At 43.1% G+C, this 20,100-nt stretch overlaps 1 protein-coding gene across 1 annotated transcript; it reads left to right on the top strand.

Moving 5' to 3' along the window:
* Nucleotides 1-5,723: 5,723 nt before the first annotated feature.
* Nucleotides 5,724-19,965, top strand: acvr2aa (activin A receptor type 2Aa). The gene is made up of 11 exons (XM_061088946.1): nt 5,724-6,410; nt 9,171-9,405; nt 9,852-9,961; nt 10,203-10,357; nt 11,166-11,309; nt 11,814-11,957; nt 13,914-14,059; nt 14,556-14,670; nt 15,782-15,920; nt 17,605-17,735; nt 18,341-19,965. Exons 1-11 carry the CDS (start codon nt 6,356-6,358, stop codon nt 18,533-18,535), a joined length of 1,569 nt encoding a protein of 522 aa, XP_060944929.1. The 5' UTR covers nt 5,724-6,355; the 3' UTR covers nt 18,536-19,965.
* Nucleotides 19,966-20,100: the final 135 nt, after the last annotated feature.

The raw sequence follows: 20,100 nt of genomic DNA, 5'->3' as shown, positions 1-20,100 counted from the left end.
TGATATTACTGGGAAAATATATTAGCATGCTGATTGAGGATTGTTCATCTGTTCATCTAGCATATTTCCATTCATTTATCCATCAATTGTAAAATGTGTTTACAGACGATTCCAATTGTTTGGCTAACTATTTATATCTCTGGCATTGCATTAGTGTTTTTTTACAAACTTGTTTCTCATCTTATTCTACAGAACAATGCCACGTGCACTCTCTCATGTGTGGAGACATTTCACCTCATCCAATGTAGAAGAAAAGGCTGTGTACATTTGCAAATACTGTGCAAAGACCTATGTTAAGAATGACACAACGATGCAGAAGCATATAGTCAAGTGCCCAAAGTTTCCTCAGGGCTCAAATCAGCCTATGACACAACAAAATGTTTATATTTATGTCTGTATATGACAAGGTAAATACAGTGAGTATAAATTACCCACAACATTTCCAGTTTATTCCCGTTAATTCCCGTTAATTCCCGTATATTCCCGTTTATTCCTGTTAATTCCCGTTAATTCCCATGGAAAGTTTCCAACTTTGAATATTCCCGGAATTTTGCAACCCTAAACAGCAGGTAAACGTGTTCTAGTGGAACCAATGAGGAACCAGATGAAAGCGTCATAGAGCCGCTTAGTCTGTGATTGGATGAAAGCAGTTCAATGGTAATGACTCAGATTTACATCAGCTGAGAATAAAAGAGGCTTCGTCTGATGGACGGAGGTCAAGAGGTCATCGATAACGTCTCCGTGTCCAGACGCTCCACAGTCTGAGATAAAAGGAAGTCAACGATGTTCCTGAGACAAAGGTCGACCTTGAACACTCGGTTCTTGGTCATCTGGTTTAGACGTTCATCCGAGCGTTTACTTCCTTGTTTAAAATCAGAGAAAAGACGAGAGAAGAGAAACGTGGAAACATCTGTTTTCTGTTGGGATCATCTGTGATTTCATGTCTGTAAAGTATTCACTCTTCAATTTATTCATTCACTCTGTAACTCTTTCATTCATCCATTATTCCTTTAGTGCCAACCTGCAGATCGAAGTCTGCTCTTCGCTCAGCCAGGCAGAGGGCCTGTGCCCCCCCAGCTGTCCCCCCCCCCCCCCGTGAGTCTGGTCTCAACGAGTTCTCACGACTCTTCAAGCTAAATACCTGGACTCCCAGCATCAGTTAGAACTTTAGAAGCCTCTTGGATGAAAAGTCCAACTCAACGGATACACCAGGACCTGATGACTGAGAATCTCCATATACAGATAAAGATATTATTATGATCTTTACTCATTCACTCTTTAATTTATTCACTCACTCATTCACTCTTTAACTCTGCCTTTCACTCATTCATCCATTCGCTCTCCTTCATGCTTGTTTCTCAGAAACGTTGAGTTTTCTTTGTTTCTCGGAGATGTAAACCTTTTTCCTGCGGCTCAAGTTTCCTGGACGTTTGGCAGACGTCTGTTCAACGGTCCTGACACCGTCTTTATTCCATAACAAACATTAAACCAACAGAGAGGAAACATCGGTGTAAATCTAAAAAGGCGAGTTTGTCATGTGGAAACAAAGAGGTGGACGTGTAAAGAGTTTGTTTGTGTCGTCTCAGCTTGAGTCTTCATCTCCGCTGTCGGCCACGGAGCCAGTCGTCCTCTGAGGATAAAGACCTGGCGTGATGTCCACTCGCTGCCAACTCCGTTTAAAAGACACCAGGTCCGTTTTCTTCCTCCTGACTCTCAACACAAAGCTGTGATTGAGGCGCGACCCTGTCGGAGCAGGTCCACACGAGGAGGACAGTGTCCTCGGCTGAAAGCTGACTAAAGGTCCCCCTCGGTGTCTGGACGCAGGAGCAGGAAGTGTTTGAAGAACCCTCGGGTGCGTTTGGTTTTAGAGTTGGCTGCAGAGCCGGTTGGCCGGCAGGGAGAAGACGCTTCCAGAGCTGAACCACCGTAACTTGGCAACAAACCTTCAGCTGGATGAAAGCTCAGGAAGTCACCAGGATGGACGCCAACAGACGGGACTGACCCGGTCCAGGAAGACAAATATCATTCATTATCAATGAAGAGAAGTAATTGATTAAATATTAATGACGATCTGGAGCTGCTCCTTCACTTCCTTGACTGCTAAATAACATATTCTCACTGATGACATCATCCCTGTTTAAATACCTCGGGCCAATCACAACCATTCACCTGAAATGGGAGGGGTTTGTCACAGTGACTGACAGAGGAGTGTCCGATGAGGGCTGACATCTGTTTGCGTGTTCTGTGGCTTTGATTGGTTGTAGCTCTGTGACTGTTCATAACATTCTCATCTGAACATGGTTCTTTAATCCGTCATCACATTCTCTCTGACGTTATTAAAGAAAGAATTTAACATTCTATAAAAAAACAGAGAAACAAGAAGAAGAAGAAGAATCACACAAGTTTCTGTGAAAGCTCAAGTCTCTGGAATCGCACACTTGCTTCCTAGTAAAAGTGCAAGTGTGTGGTCGTCTTATAATTATAAGATTAGAAATTGGTCGGTGGTCTCTCACGTACTGAAAATTCGCTAGTGTGCACCAAGCCTAAGAAGAGAAGAAATACAAGTTATATGAGGAAAATATTAATATTATATTCTAGACTTTATTGAATATCACACATGTATTATACTCTACATGACATTACATTTTTGGTGTTACAGCCCCTACAATAAGTTTTTGACTAGTTGTGAAATGTTATTATTTTAATATTGCTGCCTCTTCATGACCTCAACTATTCTCAGTGTCATGGTCTCGACGGATTTCCCACAAAATCAGAACAATGATTTAAGAAGTCAGGCTGAAAAGGTCTTTGTTTAGGTGGAGGGAGAGGCAACAAGCTGGGCTACGTGCTAGGCTAAAGGCTAGGCTAAAGGCTAGGCTAAAGGCTAGGCTAAAGGCTAACCTATACGGACCAGCACTCCTACAAAATCCATGTCTCTACAAACAAGATGGATGAGATCAGAATTACGATACATTACCCTCACTATGCATCCTTCAATTTAAAGCTCCTAAACATTGAGTGACTTGGTATGGTCTCAGGTGGGATGTTCCATTTGCCCACAAGAGGGGCAAGTATGGATTTCTCGTACCTGTAAAAATGTATTAGTTGTAATATAAGATTCTCTTTACTGACAGATGGGTTCATATTTTATCTTTATATGAATATGTGTAGTATTTGGATCTTTGAACCCCCCCGACAGGAATCTCTGTTTGTATTTGGAGCGTAGAGATTCTGAGGAGAAGATGTAAACTGATGCATGAGGTTCATGAGGTTTTTGCGACACAAGGCAGTGGAGACATCGCTTTTGTCCACAGGGACAAAATCAACCAAAATTAAAGTTCCTTGTAGGAGCTGCTTTCTCTCTTGATTATCGCTCTCGCTTTAAAGTGGTGTTTTATTTGTAAAATATTTCAAAATATAAACTTTTAGATAAATTCAAACCATTTTTCATGCTGAACTTGGAGATTTTAGATCTTCATCCTGTCAAAAAGGTCAGATTTATGGATGGAACTGACTTTTCTTAGTTTCTCATTGTAGATGGTTCATCTTATAGAGGGTTCTTGTTGTAGATGGTTCTTATGTAAAAGGTTCTCATTGTAGAGGGTTCCTGTTTAAGAAGGTTTTATTATAAATGGATATTTTTATAAAAGGTTCTTGTCATGGAGAAATGGAGATTTTTATTAAACTTCTTGATATCTTGGTATCTGTTTCTCTTTTTTAATGAATTAAATGATGTGACGGAACTTTTATTGCATAATTGGATTCCAATAATTTAATATACGTTTTTTTCTCATGTTGGTTTCTTCTATATTGACAAAAAGGAAAGCTCGAGGTAGTGTGGTGTCATGGCGCCCTCTGGTGGGGATATAACAGCACATCATGTAAGCTTGATTCATAAATGATGGAAACTGACCTTTGATTTCCTCAGTGTGTTCAGACTGTAGAAAAGAGTGTAAATAGTATATTTTTATATAGATACATACTTCAGAGTTCAATGTGTCCATTAGAAGAACCAGTGGTTGTGAACCAGTTTCTGCTTTGGTGCAAATCAAAGTAACAACAGGTGAAATGGAGGCAGAAGCAGGAGGAGCTCCAAACAGGACATGTTCTTAACGTGGTGTCCACAGCTGCTCCCTGCTCCTCCTCCCTGACTCCTTCTACTTCTGTGTCCTGCTCCTCCTCCCTGCTGGTAGCATGAGGAGCTACCTGCTCCTCCTACTTCCTGACTCCTTCTAGTTCTGTGTCCTGCTCCTCCTCACTGCTGGTAGCATGAGGAGCTACCTGCTCCTCCTCCTCCCTGACTCCTTCTAGTTCTGTGTCCTGCTCCTCCTCACTGCTGGTATCATGAGGAGCTACCTGCTGCTCCTCCTCCCTGACTCCTTCTAGTTCTGTGTCCTGCTCCTCCTCACTGCTGGTATCATGAGGAGCTACCTGCTCCTCCTCCTCCCTGACTCCTTCTAGTTCTGTGTCCTGCTCCTCCTCACTGCTGGTAGCATGAGGAGCTACCTGAAGCTCCATCAGGCTGCACAGGTAGTCCAGCTCCTCCAGGAGGACACATCCATACCTGTGGTCACAAGAATGTTGGTGTCTCCAGAGCCTGGAGGAGACCCCAGGAGAGCTGGACAGTAGAAGAGCATCAGCCAAGCGGCAGGACCAGTATCTGCTTGTTTGTGGAGGAGGACCAGGAGGAGCACTGCTCTACAAAATGATCGCCAGCGGCTCTCAGAGTGATTGGTGTGTTGTACAAGCAGCTCTGCTCCTAGTAAAGCTACATGCACCACCACTATGGACTGTCACTTTAACACTTTTCAACTGTGCAATATTTACTCTACTTTATTCATTTGTAAAAAAGTTCTGTGCAATTTATTATTCATATTCTGAGACATAAGATATTTCTTTACACTGTATATGCCGGTTTAATCACATCTTTATTTTTCTATATATTGTTGTATATTTCTATTTCTTTATATTCCTTCACCCACATACTGCATGCTACTTATGTGATGTCTTCTGCTGCTGTAACATTGCAAATTTCTCCATTAATAAAGGGCTTATTATCTTATCTGTTTCTGACCAAACTGTCATAAAAATACAACAAATTACTTATAAAAAACAATAACAGATATTTAATATCTTTTGGTAAAGTTCGGACTTCAACAATAACCAAAAACACGAATAAAAAAAATAAAGTAAATAAAATAAATAATAATAATAATAATCAATGCAAAAAAGAAGATTAAGAAAAAATTAAATAATACATAAAATAAAATAAAATAAATGAGATAAAGAAAATAAATAAGATAAATAAAAAGAAAAGAAAAGAAAAGAAAAGAAAAGAAAAGAAAAGAAAAGAAAAGAAAAGAAAAGAAAAGAAAAGAAAAGAAAAGAAAAATGGATGGCGCGATAGATGGATCGGGCCCTTGTAATAATAATAATAATAATAATAATAATAATAATAATAATAATAATAATAATAATAATAATAATAATAATAATAATAATAATAATAATGTTATCTTTTGTCAAAATGGTGGCGCATGCGTACGTCTGAAATGGGGGCGGGGCTCTCTGGCTCTGCAGGTCGATGTGTCTCGTCCTGCGTCACGACGCCGCTCGTGATTGGTTGAGAGCTTCGGCTTCCACGCAGCCTATTGGCTGCTGCGTGTGTCCGTCACATGATCCTGACAGAGGGAAGACGATCATAATAATCTGGCGGCCATCTTTGCTGAGGTCGCAGAGGGAGAGAGGAAGACGGAGAAGCGCTGCCGGTGTGTCCGTGGATTCAGGCCGGAATGAGCCGTGCGGGTCCCGCTCGCCCTTCTCCCAGAGACCCGCTCCACCGGAGCTGCGAGCTGCGGAGCTAGCAGCGGCTAGCCGGAGCAGCTAGCTGTGGATGACCGAGCAGCGGTCCTCAGAGGCGGACTGAGAGCTCAGCGCTGCCCGCCGGCGGTTCTCTGGTCCCGGGTCACAGCAGCGGACTGGTTTCTGTTGATTTGACATTAAACACGTTATGAACCGTTCAGGTTCAACTCTCCTTAGATTCAGAGTCTGGATCCATTTTCGCCCCGGTTAGCTGGAGCTTAATCCCGCGGTGGAAACCCCGTGAACCGTCCACCGTGAAGCGGCCTGACAGCGCGTTGCATCCCGGAGAGAGGAGCTGAGAGTCGGGGGCTAGCCGGTGGATTGTCTGGTCCTCCTCGTCTCTGCAGCGCTGGCCCGATCCCACCTGGGTTCACCTGTTGTCCCGGTGTGACCGGTGGTTCACACCGGGACCGTGTGAGGGGACCTGCCCGGAACATGCTGCCGGTCCTCGGGTTCAAGCACCGGTCCAAGCAGCTGTAACGTGTCCGTCACGATGGGACCCGAGAGCAGGCTGTTCCTCAGCGTCTTCCTCATGTCCTGCTCCTCAGGTGAGTACCCGAACCCTGATCCCCCGAACCCTGATCCCCCGAACCCTGATCCCCCGAACCCTGATCACCCGAACCCTGATCACACGTCACCCGAACCCTGATCACACGTCACCGAACCCTGATCCCCCGAACCCTGATCCCCCGAACCCTGATCCCCCGAACCCTGATCACACGTCACCCGAACCCTGATCACACGTCACCCGAACCCTGATCACACGTCACCCGAACCCTGATCACCCGAACCCTGATCCCCCGAACCCTGATCCCCCGAACCCTGATCCCCCGAACCCTGATCACCCGAACCCTGATCACCGAACCCTGATCACACGTCACCCGAACCCTGATCACACGTCACCCGAACCCTGATCACACGTCACCGAACCCTGATCACCCGAACCCGAACCCTGATCACCCGAACCCTGATCACCCGAACCCTGATCCCCCCAACCCTGATCCCCCGAACCCTGATCCCCCGAACCCTGATCCCCCGAACCCTGATCCCCCGAACCCTGATCCCCCGAACCCTGATCACCGAACCCTGATCACCCGAACCCTGATCACCAGAACCCTGATCACCAGAACCCTGATCACCCGAACCCTGATCACCCGAACCCGAACCCTGATCACATGTCACCCGAACCCTGATCACACGTCACCGAACCCTGATCACCCGAACCCTGATCACCCGAACCCTGATCACCCGAACCCTGATCACCCGAACCCTGATCACCCGAACCCTGATCACCCGCCACCCGAACCCACTGTCAATAATCCATCCTCCTCGTTAGTATTCCGTGTTTCATCGTTTGTTGTGAATGCAAACTTCTTTCACGTCTCACAGCTGTGAAATGTGTCCTTTCATTGATGATCACAGGATTCAGTTTCCTGAGGAGTACTCTGGTTTAATATTTTAATATGAGTATTGTTATGACCATTCTTAATGTTCTTATTTTTACTCAGTTACTGTCTTTGAGTTGATTTCTCTTCCATCACACAAACCCTACGCCTCAGATCTACAGAAGGTTCACACTCCACTTGTTTGCTGCTTTTTATAATGTTATCCTCAGTTGGCTTAATAAATATGCTTCTGTTAACATTTAACAGTGCTCTTAAGAGCCGGGTTGTGACACAATAAACACTAATCACAAGTTATTAGAACTTAAGCAGTACTGACGTTTACTTTGTGTTTGTTTAATTTGCTGGAGAGTTTATGAGACTCGTATTTAAACACATTGAAACTATGACGACACACACAAACAAAGAAAATCCTAGGTGAAACGCTGAAATACTAACCTAATACAATCAAAAGCTCATGTTGATGATAACCATCCTGTTTACAGAGCTGGTAACGTATATCATACACCAAATGATTCATATTTATTCAAGATACATTTTTGGCAACATAGCCAGAGTCCGTTTTATTTATTTAGGATATTTTAATATGTCTAATTCCTATTCAATGCTTTACAAATAAAATTTAATTGATTTTTTGGGGATATTCTCCAGGGCTCCAGCCTTACTTTTCCACTAGTAGCATTCGTGCTCCTTACTGAATATTTTCGGAGCACCAGCACAAAAATTAGGCTTAACTTGTTTTACTGATAAATGTTTTGCTCTGACTGAACCTCACGTGTTCAGCTTCTTGACATCAAACTCCTCCAAGCTAGTTCCCTCCAGACGGATTCTAACCCTTCACTGTGTCCACACGCAGGGACCCGCTGACATCAGTTCTTATCATTTTCTACTCTCATATTATTCTAACCCCCTTCTGCACTTTTACTTTAGTTACTTTAAGTAAATGCTGATTAGGGCTGGGTATCGCCACTGATTATCCAAATCGATTTGATTCCGATTCACAAGGTCTTGAAGGTCATTTTGATTTCAGAATTGATTCAATTCAATATGGATTCAGTTAGGGATATTCTACAATATCAATTTTGCTTGGATATGAAATAAATTCTCAGAACTAAAGCTGTCAACGGAACAAGGAAACCTCTAAGTTGGTGCAATATTTAAAATATGAAGGCAGGCCTTTCATAACAAATTTTGTTGGGTGATGATATATTTTCCCAGAAATTATTGTGATAAATAATATTAGTGTCAACATTTTGAAACAATCTCATACCACCGAAATACTGATATTTAAATGCCTGTTGACCAGGGCAGTGCATCTCCACCTCCTCTCTGGTATTGACACAGACTCCTTTCTCATGGCATTCTGAAAGTGATCAGCTCATAGAGGGGAACCCTGGGAACCGGATCAGATCGGGGAACCCTGGGAACCAGATCAGATCGGGGAACCCTGGGAACCGGATCAGATCAGGGAACCATCTTCAGGTGGAGAACAGGAGCTGATAGAGGCCTTCGCTGCATTGCAGCCTGACTTCCAAGCTCAAATTGCCAAAGATCAGATTCAGTTCTGTTTGAATCCACCTGATGCTCCCCTATTGGGTGGGTGTTGGGAAAGAGATCCATTCTTGGAAACAAACCCACCAGGTGCCCAGTCAATGACTTGAGAAGTACTCAGGACTGTTCTGAGTGAGATGGAGGGGATTCTCATTCCAAAGCCTGCGTAAAGGTCCTCAGAAGGACCATTCTCAAAATGGTCCTCACAAAGATACAGGTGCAAGCACAGACATCTTGGTTGTTAACAGTGACGCTGCTCTATCAAACCTGCTTTATTTCAGATGACCTTTAGTGATCAGTTCACATGAAGCAGCAGGTGAGTCCAGACTCTGATGGACTCTGTCTCCTCCTCAGGTGCCATTTTGGGTCGCTCAGAGACTCAGAAGTGTGTCCACTACAACTACAGCCCTAATTCTTCCTCTTCATCTTCCTCGGCGTTGGATGGTCGGGGGAACACCAGCAGAGTGATAACCTGCTCTGGGGAAAAAGATAAGAGGTTGCACTGCTTCGCCACCTGGAAGAACGTCTCTGGAGCTGTGAAGGTGGTGAAGCAGGGCTGCTGGCTGGATGACGTCAACTGTTATAACAGGTGATGTCAGTAGGACAGTTGCACTCCACCTCCAGACAACAGTCCGTCTAAAGGAGCAGTTATTATATAAATATGACACTGAACTGTGCTCCGTGGGAACGATGTTTCTGTGGTTATATATATATATATTTATATTATACAAAAATTATTTCACATTCCCTAATAAAAGCAGTGCGCTTCATTTCTGCTGCTAAAACACAATTTTGTTATTTATTGTTCTAAGTGTTAAAACATCCGTTTCATCTGCAAAGAAAAAAATCCAGCTCTGCGAGATTGGCTGTTCTCGTCTCACTGACGCTCTGAACACAAACCAACATTATTAATAATATTACATATTTTCCTGATATTAGATCAGAATGATGTTTGTTGAAGTCAGTGTTGTTTCTGTAATGCAGCATTGGGATAAAACAGTCTCAGATTTAATTGTTTTCTTCTTCTGCTGACAGGAGCGAGTGTGTGGAAAAGAAAGATGGTCCCGAAGTCTTCTTCTGCTGTTGTGACGGCATTTTGTGTAACGACAAGTTCTTCTATAGCCCCAACATCAGCTGGCCACCCAGTAAGACACACCTGGTAGCTGTCTGTGTGTTTGTGTTGGTTCAGTTTAGTGAATCTGTTCATCAACTTCATGAAGATCAAAGTGGAATAAGAGTTACCTTTACTGAAAATGTTTATAAAAGACTCAAAACTTTATTCTCATGCAGTCGACCTGTATTTCATTTTGACAAAATTTGTTAGATTGATGCTGCAGTTTGTGATGTGCTTTTTAAAATTCGATTTGTTGCTGTGTGTTTCCGTAGCGACGAACAAACCAGTGACGTCTCCACCTCCATTGCTGTCCACGCTCATGTACTCACTGGTTCCCATCATGGCTGTCACCGCCATCGTCCTCTTTTCCTTTTGGATGTACCGGCACCACAAACTGGCCTACCCACCTGTACTAGTGCCCACACAGGTGAGACACACACAGACACACACACAGACACACAGGTGATGTCCAGTCCCTGGTCTCTTTGAATACTGTCACCTCTCTCTCTCTCTCTCTCTCTCTCTCTGACTGTGTAAACTGTTTGTCTCTCAACCTCCCAGCACGCCTTTCACATAATGATAGAGGTAAGAGGATCAAACTTCGCTTCCTTCCAGTTCCATTATGGCTTTTATTTTATCATGAGATTATTTTTGCATCATGAGCTTCCACCTGCAACCTGACATGACTTTTATTTTGAAAAAACACTCACCTGTGATCATCTGCCACTGGTGTTGTTTTTTTCAACGCTCTGTGTTAGGGTTGGGTGATGTCAACCTAACTGGCATGTGTATGTATGCAGTGAAACATCGCAATGGACAATGCCATGGGGAGGGGCATCGTGAAAAAGAGTTGGTAACAATTAGGAGGCTAATTGTTTGAGATAGAAAGGGAGGAGGAGAGTTCACTGACGTCCTTCTGTAGGTACGTTGTTAATCGTCAGTTTGGCGATACAAATAGACTAACCCATGAGAGGCAGGTGCAAACCATCAGGATTTAAAGTCCGGTGCAAGGAGCTGTTATAGGCTAATACATAGAATAAAGCAGTGCTTCACGCTGTTCTCTGGCTGCAGCTGCACTGCGGATCGGCTGTTGGCTCCTCATCGTGCTGCCTGTCAGCCCAACCCTACTCAGTGTTGATGTCGTCCTCCTCGTCCTCGTTGTTGTTGTTGTACAGATGGACAGATGTCCCTGTGTCCTCCTGATACCGTCAATCACTGTGTTGTTCTTCTTTCAGGACCCCGGACCCTTTCCCCCCTCCCCCATCCTTGGTCAAAAGCCCCTGCAGTTACTGGAGATCAAATCCAGGGGGCGTTTCGGCTGCGTGTGGAAGGCTCAGCTGCTCAGTGAATATGTGGCTGTCAAAATCTTCCAAATACAGGTCAGTACTGTGTCACTGTCTCCTGACTCTGTGGTTTCTTTCATCAGCTTGTATGCAGAAGACCCTGAACTGTATGTGTCACTGTCACCAGACGACCTCTTGGGCTAGATTTGACCTTCAGCTTGTCTCTGACATTGTCACATGATGACGACACCTTCATCTAAACCCTAACTCTGTAACATCTTCATGACCTCATCATCAGAGTCTCGTCATCAGGTCTCACCTCAGTTGAGGGTTTTTTAAATCCTTTATTAATGGAGAAAATAGGAGATTTGTGGGCCTCTCTGGTTGAAAGGTCACATGATGTCCACCTCCAGGATCAAACCTCTGGTTATAAACACAATCATAGAAGCTCATGCTTCCTCTCCACTCTGTTCCTCTGAGGAACGTCTGATGACCATTGATGAAGATGGGGAAGCAGCTGTTAGCTCATGCTAACAACCTGTGTTCAGATGATGGACTGGTTACAGGAGATGTTTTGATCTTTGACCTCTCTGTGTCCAGGACAAACCTTCATGGCAGAACGAGTTGGAGATCTTCAGCATGAACGGGATGAGACATGAAAACCTGCTGCGCTTCATCGGTGCTGAGAGAAGAGGAAGTGAAATGGTCACGGAGCTTTGGCTCATCACCGCCTTCCACGACAAGGTAACGCTGACCCCTTCAGGCCAGGAGTGGCAGCACACACACACTGACCCCTTCAATATTGTGGAATCACCCACATTGTAAGAACTGTTTTTTTCTTCATCCTTGAACGAGCCCTTTAAAGTTAAATACCTAAAATATTTACATCAGGAGCATGTCGTCTCTACGGAGGCCGCCGTGTTTTTCACTTTTGCCCAAAATGGACAAACTTTATAATCTTTTTTCAGACAACTGAAGCTACCACAGGTTCTCTGTCATGTTTTGAAGGTGAAGGTTATTCAGCTGCAACATGCAACTTCACCACTGGATGTCACTAATTCTACACACTGAACCTTTAATTGTCATTCATCCACATACACTGTACCTGGCTGAACGAAATGGCATTTCTCACAGGCCAATGTGTAAAATTGTGTGTGTGTGGGGGGGGGCACTGGGGTGGATGCAACAGGGCGTTAATGAGTTGACAACTTGGGGAAAGAAACTGTTGTAGAACCTTGTGGTTTTTGGTTCTGATACTGCTAAACCTTCTGCCTGATGGCAGTGGGACCATCAGTGGGTGGGCGTGGTCCTTCGTGATGGAAGAGGATCTTCATGGTGTTTTGAAGATGTCCTGGATGGTTGGGAGATAGACTCCTATGATCTTCTCAGTTGACCTCGCTATGTGTTTCACTACACTTTTCAAATCTCACACCACACAGGGCTCCTAAGGAGTGCAACAAAATATTTAACTGGTTGCACCAGTGCACCTGAAAATCATCAGGTCCGAAAAAGTATTTTTTTTATTAAAAAAAAACAACTGGGTGTTTGGACATTTGCCTTTGACAAACATTGACACACAGAGCGCCACAGGAAGGGATTCCTGCCCTTGGTCATCAAACTACACAACTCCTCACTCTGAGTGTCAGGTACTCTGAGTCAACCGACTCATTTCAATGCCAGCAATATCGGACATATCCATGCTTATAATAAACGCTCAGCGTACAGAACGCGCATATTGTACTTATTTTATTTTATATATTTTGTAAATCTCATAAGCTTATACTTCTACTTTCTAATCTTTCATGGAGCTATTGGAACAATAAACAATTTCCCCCTTGGATCAATAAAATATTTCTGATTCTGATCCAGATCAAGATCCAGAGCAAGATCCAGAGCAAGATCCAGAGCCTACTAAAAACAAGAAAATTTAAAACTATACCTTTCCAAAGGAATGGCTTGAGCAATTTCTATGGCTGCACCATGAAAAAGCGACCAACTCGTGCGGAAAAGTGCTTTTGCTGTTTCAACATCAACATTGAGAATTGAAACCCTAAAAAAGCACAACTTGTCTAAAAGGCGACAGTTCGGTGCTGACGCAGCAGCTACTCTCACACCAGCGTTTCAGCGCCAGGTAGCAAATCAAACAAGTGAGGACTCGAATCAAATTTAACACTGCTTACAATATAGCAAAAGAGGAGTTGACCTTAACTAAATTCAAATCATTGCTAATCCTGATGAAAAAGAAAGGGTTAATTGTCAACCCGACCGACGCCAACAACACAGCATACACACAGTTCATCGGAGTGATTTCTGTCTCATTAATAAATAGACGTCCCAAGATCTCGGAGACCATGTACGTTTCATTTATGATTGATAGTGACACAGACATTTCTATGAAAGAGTGTGAAATCATCTACTGTTCCTCTTCTTTGAGTTATATTTGTTTGGTTTATCTATTTCTTTGAGTTTTTCAACCACTTAAAAACCAGCTGTTTAAGTTTTTTTATCATCACAATTTTTAGTTCTTTTAAAATAAAAGAAGTTTCTATGCCTTTACTCCTGTATTACAATAATATTTAATTAGATATGGCTTTACCTATGTCTATGGGAACCTGAAAATGAAATATTGGGTTCACCTAAAACATGTGGTGGTGCACCAAAATGAAACAGTTAGGCTGATGTTCTGTGTTCTGTGTTCAGGGTTCTCTAACCGACTACCTGAAGGCAAACGTTCTCTCCTGGTCTGAGCTGTGTGTCATCGCTCAGTCCATGTCCAATGGTCTCGCCTACCTGCACCAAGACATACCTGGACACAAGGACGGACACAAGCCCGCCATCGCACACAGGTACACACACTTACATACGACACTCTGGTACACACACTTACTTACGACACACAGGTACACACACTTGCATACGACACACAGGTACACACACTTACATACGACACTCTGGTACACACACTTACATACAACACTCTGGTACACACACTTACATACGACACTCTGATACACACACTTACTTACGACACACAGGTACACACACTTACATACAACACTCTGGTACACACACTTACATACAACACTCTGGTACACACACTTGCATACGACACACAGGTACACACACTTACATACGACACTCTGATACACACACTTACTTACGACACACAGGTACACACACTTAAATACGACACTCTGGTACACACACTTACATACGACATTCTGGTACACACACTTATATACAGGTACTCTGGTGCACACTAGTACACTCTGGTACACACAGACACACTCGGTTGTAGAGAGAGTTGTCAGACGGGATGTTTCACTCTGTGTGTTTTTTCAGGGACTTTAAGAGTAAGAACGTTCTGCTGAAGTCCGACCTGAGCGCCTGCGTCGCTGACTTCGGCCTTGCTCTCAGGTTTGAGGCGGGCAAGTCTCCAGGAGACACCCATGGACAGGTGAGTGCACCTGAGAGAATGCCCCCCCACTAACCAGCTGCTGTTTATCATTTAATAAAAGACGCCAATCAAACCCAGAGGGTCTCGTCTGACCAGGAGAGAATGACTGTTATCAAACAGGAAGTCAACACATGTAAACTACTAGGACTGAACCAAAGATATCAATCAATCACTCAAGTTTTATTTGTATCGCCTCATATTCATACATTTTAATCAGAGTAAAACGACAAAAAATTAACAGGAAAAAAGTTAGAAACTTCAGAAAGTCAGAGGTGACATCATTTCCGGTCTCAGGAAGAGACAAAATAACTAGATTTCCAAAATTGACAGTTGTCAGTTATATTGTTTATCTGCGTCATCTGGTTATAATCATTATCCACCATCATGATCTACGATTTGTCCTCAGCCTCGATCCTGCAGTGATGAAGCACAGGGTGAAGCAGGGAATTCATTTTCTGTATTGACGAAACATTAATGTAATGAAGAAGAAGAGAAGTGTGTCATGTGTCCTATGACATTCTAGACATACAGCAGCAGAACAGAACAGAGCAAGACATACCTGAACAACTCGTATTATTCTCATTATAACAACCTGACAGAGCTGCAACATGATGATGGGCTGATCTTCAGATCTCTTTACATTCGACACGTCAGGACAAGGACACTTCTGCATGGAATAAGAATAATAAACTTTATTTATATAGCACCGTTCAAATTACAGTTACAAGGTGCTTAAAAGTTAAAATAATAAATTGATGGCAAAAAAATGTTTTATGCAGCTTGAAGATCACACAGCACCTGAGCTCAACTACAAAAGTAAAAACAAGATCAAATACTTATTAAAAACTTATTGTAAGTCCCTTTGGATAAAAGCGTCAGCTAAATTAAATGTAATGTAATAAAACATCAGCTGAAAGCTCACTTTTCAAAATGTGTTTAGACCGATTTGACAGAGTGGAGGCGCTGTGATAAAAAGCTCCTCAGACTGTGGAATGAATGGAACTGATGAACTCATCTGCTCCTTTGCTGCAGATCTGTTTACTTCTTTCTCAGTCGGAGGTGTTGTCGTCCTCGGCAGGAGGTTTGAATCACTTTTCATTTTGTGTTTCAGGTGGGGACCAGGAGGTACATGGCCCCTGAGGTCCTGGAGGGGGCGATCAACTTCCAGAGAGATGCCTTCCTCAGGATCGACATGTATGCTGTGGGCCTGGTGCTGTGGGAGCTCGCTGCTCGCTGCAAGGCTGCTGACGGTAACACTCAACACTCACACACAGGCTGCTGGAGAACCTCTCAGATCCAGGCGCCTGTACTATGGAGCAGGATGTGTTGGTATCGGTAACTTCAGGTGTAATTCCCTTCTTATCGCAGTAAATCATTAGGTAACTTCTGCTGAACAGCTAACCTGCTCCGGAGCAGGTTACTTGCTTATCATTTACATTACGTTACATTTCATTTTTCTGACTCTTTTATCCAAAGCGACTCACAATAAGTGCATCAACCGTGAGGGTAAAAACGCAGAACAACAATCAAGAAAGCACAATTTTCTTCCAAAAAGCCAAACTACAAAGTGCTATAAGTAAGTGCAACATATAAGTGCAACTTGATTTCGACCATCTTCTTAACCAAGGTGTGGCCTGAAGAGATGTGTCTTCAGTCTGCGGTGGAAGATGTGTAGACTTTCTGCAGTCCAGATGTCAATGGGGAGCTGGTTCCACTGTTTAGGAGCCAGGGCAGGAGACAGTTGTGATTTTGTTGAGTGGCAGCGGGGGCAGCTGATTGGCCAGGCTGGAGTGTAAGGTTTCACAATGTCCTGGATGTAGGCTCTGGAGCCAGGTTCACCTTGCACCCACACACTGACGCTTCGGCGTCCGGTGTAAACCGGGCGTCAGCATCGCTTCTTCCTCTAGCATCGCAACTTCAGGTTGCAAACTTTTAAGCTTAAAACATGTTGTAAATTACAAGTCATGGGGCATCCCTGGACCGAGGGTTGTGGTTAACCAGTACTACGAAGATAGGTTAGGTCTAACCCCTAACCCTTGACTTGTTTAACTCCACAGGTTTGAGTCTGTGATGATCCTCACTAACACTCATCCTTTATATCTCAGTGAGACTCTGTTTTCCTGCAGAGTCACAACATGCTGAAGTGATTCATGATTTAAAATCTACAGTTGTGTTTGTAGGAAGATGAAGCCAGTTTGACTTTATCTGCAGCTACAGAACCACAGGAAGAAAGCGTTCACACCAAAATCAGTCAAGTTTTACACATGTCTTTAAATATAACTTATTACTGCAGAACGGAATCACTTCAGTAATAAATGAAGTGATTAGGTTTATATTTTTATTACCAGAAACGTCATCAGCTACTTTAACACGTTTGTCAGTTCCATTTATAAAAGGCCTCTTCTCCTCGGTATCAAAGAACAAGAAACTCAAAATTAAACTGAAGTTTGAGAAACATAAGTTATAGAGATGTTAGGATAAATCCAAACAGTCTTCGTTGTCATGGTGATGATTTCATGTGTTTGGTTCACGGCTTGAAAGTAGTAACTAAGAAACAGTTCTACTAAACTTTGACTCACAGATTGTGACAGAAACTGTGTTCAAACTTTTAAAATTATTTTATATTATTCTGATCAGAACGTAAAACAAAAACTTTGGATGGAACAACTCGTTTCTGACTTTCTTTGAGACACAGCTAAACAAAGCTGGAGCATTATACTGATACCGTGCAGGCTGTGAAGGTACGTTACCATGGTGACTGAGCAAGAAGTGATGCAAGCCAGACTCATAGATAATAGATCCCTCACTTCAATAAGCTAGACTTAGTAGAGTTCACCAGGATTGGAACCTAGCCGCATTGACCTTGCTTTGTAGTAAAGGCCCCTGTTTTCCTTGTGTTCTGAACTCTGCTGCCCCCCCCTGTCTCTGGTCCAGGTCCGGTGAATGAGTACATGCTGCCGTTTGAGGAGGAGGTGGGTCAACATCCAACTCTGGAAGACATGCAGGATGTTGTCGTCCACAATAAGCTGAGGCCGACGCTCAGAGAGTGCTGGAAGAACCATGCTGTGAGTCTCTCTCGCTCTCTCCAGTTTAAATGTGAATTTGTTTGAAATGACGCCACAATATAAACACTGATGATCACATGATGATTGATACTTTTCTTCATTCATAATTCCGCTCGTATGTTGCACTGACACATTCACACATGTGATCAGACACATGTGTAAACTCAGAAAACATTTTATTTACTGATTACTGACAGAGCTGCTAAATACAGAAAACAACTTACTACTTTTGTCCATCCCAACATGACTTGAAAAAGACCCATTGATCAGGGTCGGTGGACCTTGTGAGGCTGTGCATGGCTGGGCACTGATTGAGTTCACGTGACTCTGTAGTACCGACGTATTTCGCTCGGTACCTAACCCTACAAGGCAACGTACCGCGGGTTAGACCTAACCTCCTTTCGTAGTATCGGTTAACCACAAAGTTACTCCCGAAGTCCCAAGGTAACCCCTGAACTTCCCCTGATAAACCGAACCCTTAACCCGAACCCCACTTCACAGTACAGGCCCATGTTGTATTGTTGTTGTGTTGTGGTTTTGAAAGCTATTGTGCTGTTGAGAGATGTTGTGTTGAGTTGACAGATTTTGTTGTTCTTGTCCTGCAGGGTCTGGTGTTGTTGTGTGAGACCATCGAGGAATGCTGGGACCTGGAGGCTGAGGCGCGACTGTCGGCCGGCTGCGTGGAGGAGCGAATCGTACAGATGCAACGACAGACCAATGTCACCGTGCCCGAGGACATTGTCACGGTTGTCACCATGGTTACCAACGTGGACTACTTGCCAAAAGAGTCAAGCCTATGACGAGACATAGGGCCTATCAGGATGGAGCAGGGACTCCTGCTCAGGTGACCTCCAGGTGCTCAGGTGACCTCCGGGTGCTCAGGTGACCTCCGGGTGCTCAGGTGACCTCCGGGTGCTCAGGTGACCTCCGGGTGCTCAGGTGACCTCCAGGTGCTCAGGTGACGTCTAGGTGCTCAGTGGATTTGTTGGACGCTCAGGTGACCTCTGGCTGCAGGTGAGTGTCAGACTGATGAGCAGCTCTTGAACCTGGAGAACAACATGGTGGAGAGTCTCTCTGTCATCACTTCCTGTGACCTTTTATAGACAATCCAAACACTATTATTTCAAAATAAAAGGGCGACTTAAGTTTGTCTAATGTGATGATGATGTCAACAACAAATGTCTTCTGAATGTCTGTTTCACTGTTTTTTGTGTATGTGTGTGTATATATACTTACATTTACAGATTAGGTTTATTTTGAGAAATATGTTTATTATTATTATATACATGTACATACAGTTTTAGGGATGTCACAATACAAAATATGTATTAGTCAATACACATACCATGATACGATTCTCAATGCCATATTTGATACCAGGGCAAAAACCCAAACATCTCACTTCAACACGCACTCTTTAATCAATAACATTTGAACGTACAAAAAACAACAGTGGCTGTATGAAGTCTTCAGAATATATTATGATATACAAACATACAAATTGCTTTATACCTGTACACAGAGTATTATTATTATGATATAAAAATGATTATTATGATATACATGTATATATAGATTGTTATTACATATATATACAGATAATTGTTTTTATTATACAGAAGAAGCAACTCTCGTTAGATCATCAGCTGATTTAAATCCAAAGAAATTTTTTTTTAAAAAAGTTTATTTCTACATACTGAAAATGACATGATTTTATCCTACATTTATTTTAGTGTTGTGTGACATCACAGATCAGCTGACTGAATGTTAAAATGAAGAACGTAGTCTGCTCATTTGTTTTCCTCTGGATGCTGAACGGATCAGAACCTCGACTTCTACAAATGGCATCGAACACAAGTGAAGTGAAAACTCTGTCGTCACGGCAACAACAAAATCCAAGCGTTTGCTAAACGTCTCAGGGAGAAGGTCAGGACCTCTCAGGAGCGGTCAGCTGACCTGACTCCGGCGTGCTCCTGGATCCGTTCACACCGGTTTCCTCTGAACTGTGATATAAGCCCCGCCCTCTTTCCTTTTTTTACCTCTGACAGGACGTGCCACGGATTTTAGCATGAGTCTGTTTTTATTGACACTAATCAAAAACTCCTTTATAATGTCAATATTGTTGTAAATATGTTGTTAACATGTTTATTTTATACAATGACAATCGTACAGATGAAAAACAGTTGGTGTATCTGTTTCAGTAATTTATGTAGAAAGTTCTAAACTCTTATTTCGTTTGTGTGTGTTTGTCCTTGTTGGTGCGCACTACTCATGACATCACAACACACACACTGAAATGTGACCTTCAGCTTTTCTTTGTCCTGTTTATTTGAGTTTGTCATGTGAAAGTTAGGTGATTGGACAG

The sequence above is a fragment of the Limanda limanda genome, chromosome 16 (genome assembly GCF_963576545.1).
Source record: "Limanda limanda chromosome 16, fLimLim1.1, whole genome shotgun sequence".
NCBI classification, from domain to species: domain Eukaryota; kingdom Metazoa; phylum Chordata; class Actinopteri; order Pleuronectiformes; family Pleuronectidae; genus Limanda; species Limanda limanda.
The sequence above is the reverse complement of the archived record's forward strand: the minus strand, read 5'-3'. Positions and strand labels throughout refer to the sequence as shown.

What these genes read in the sequence shown, in the direction of transcription:
- acvr2aa (XM_061088946.1), top strand. Translation starts at nt 6,356, where the DNA reads ATGGGACCCGAGAGCAGGCTGTTCCTCAGCGTCTTCCTCATGTCCTGC. An exon ending in GACGTCAACTGTTATAACAG is followed by an intron (nt 9,406 to 9,851) that starts GTGATGTCAGTA and finishes TTCTGCTGACAG; the next exon opens with GAGCGAGTGTGTGGAAAAGA. An exon ending in CAACATCAGCTGGCCACCCA is followed by an intron (nt 9,962 to 10,202) that starts GTAAGACACACC and finishes GTGTTTCCGTAG; the next exon opens with CGACGAACAAACCAGTGACG.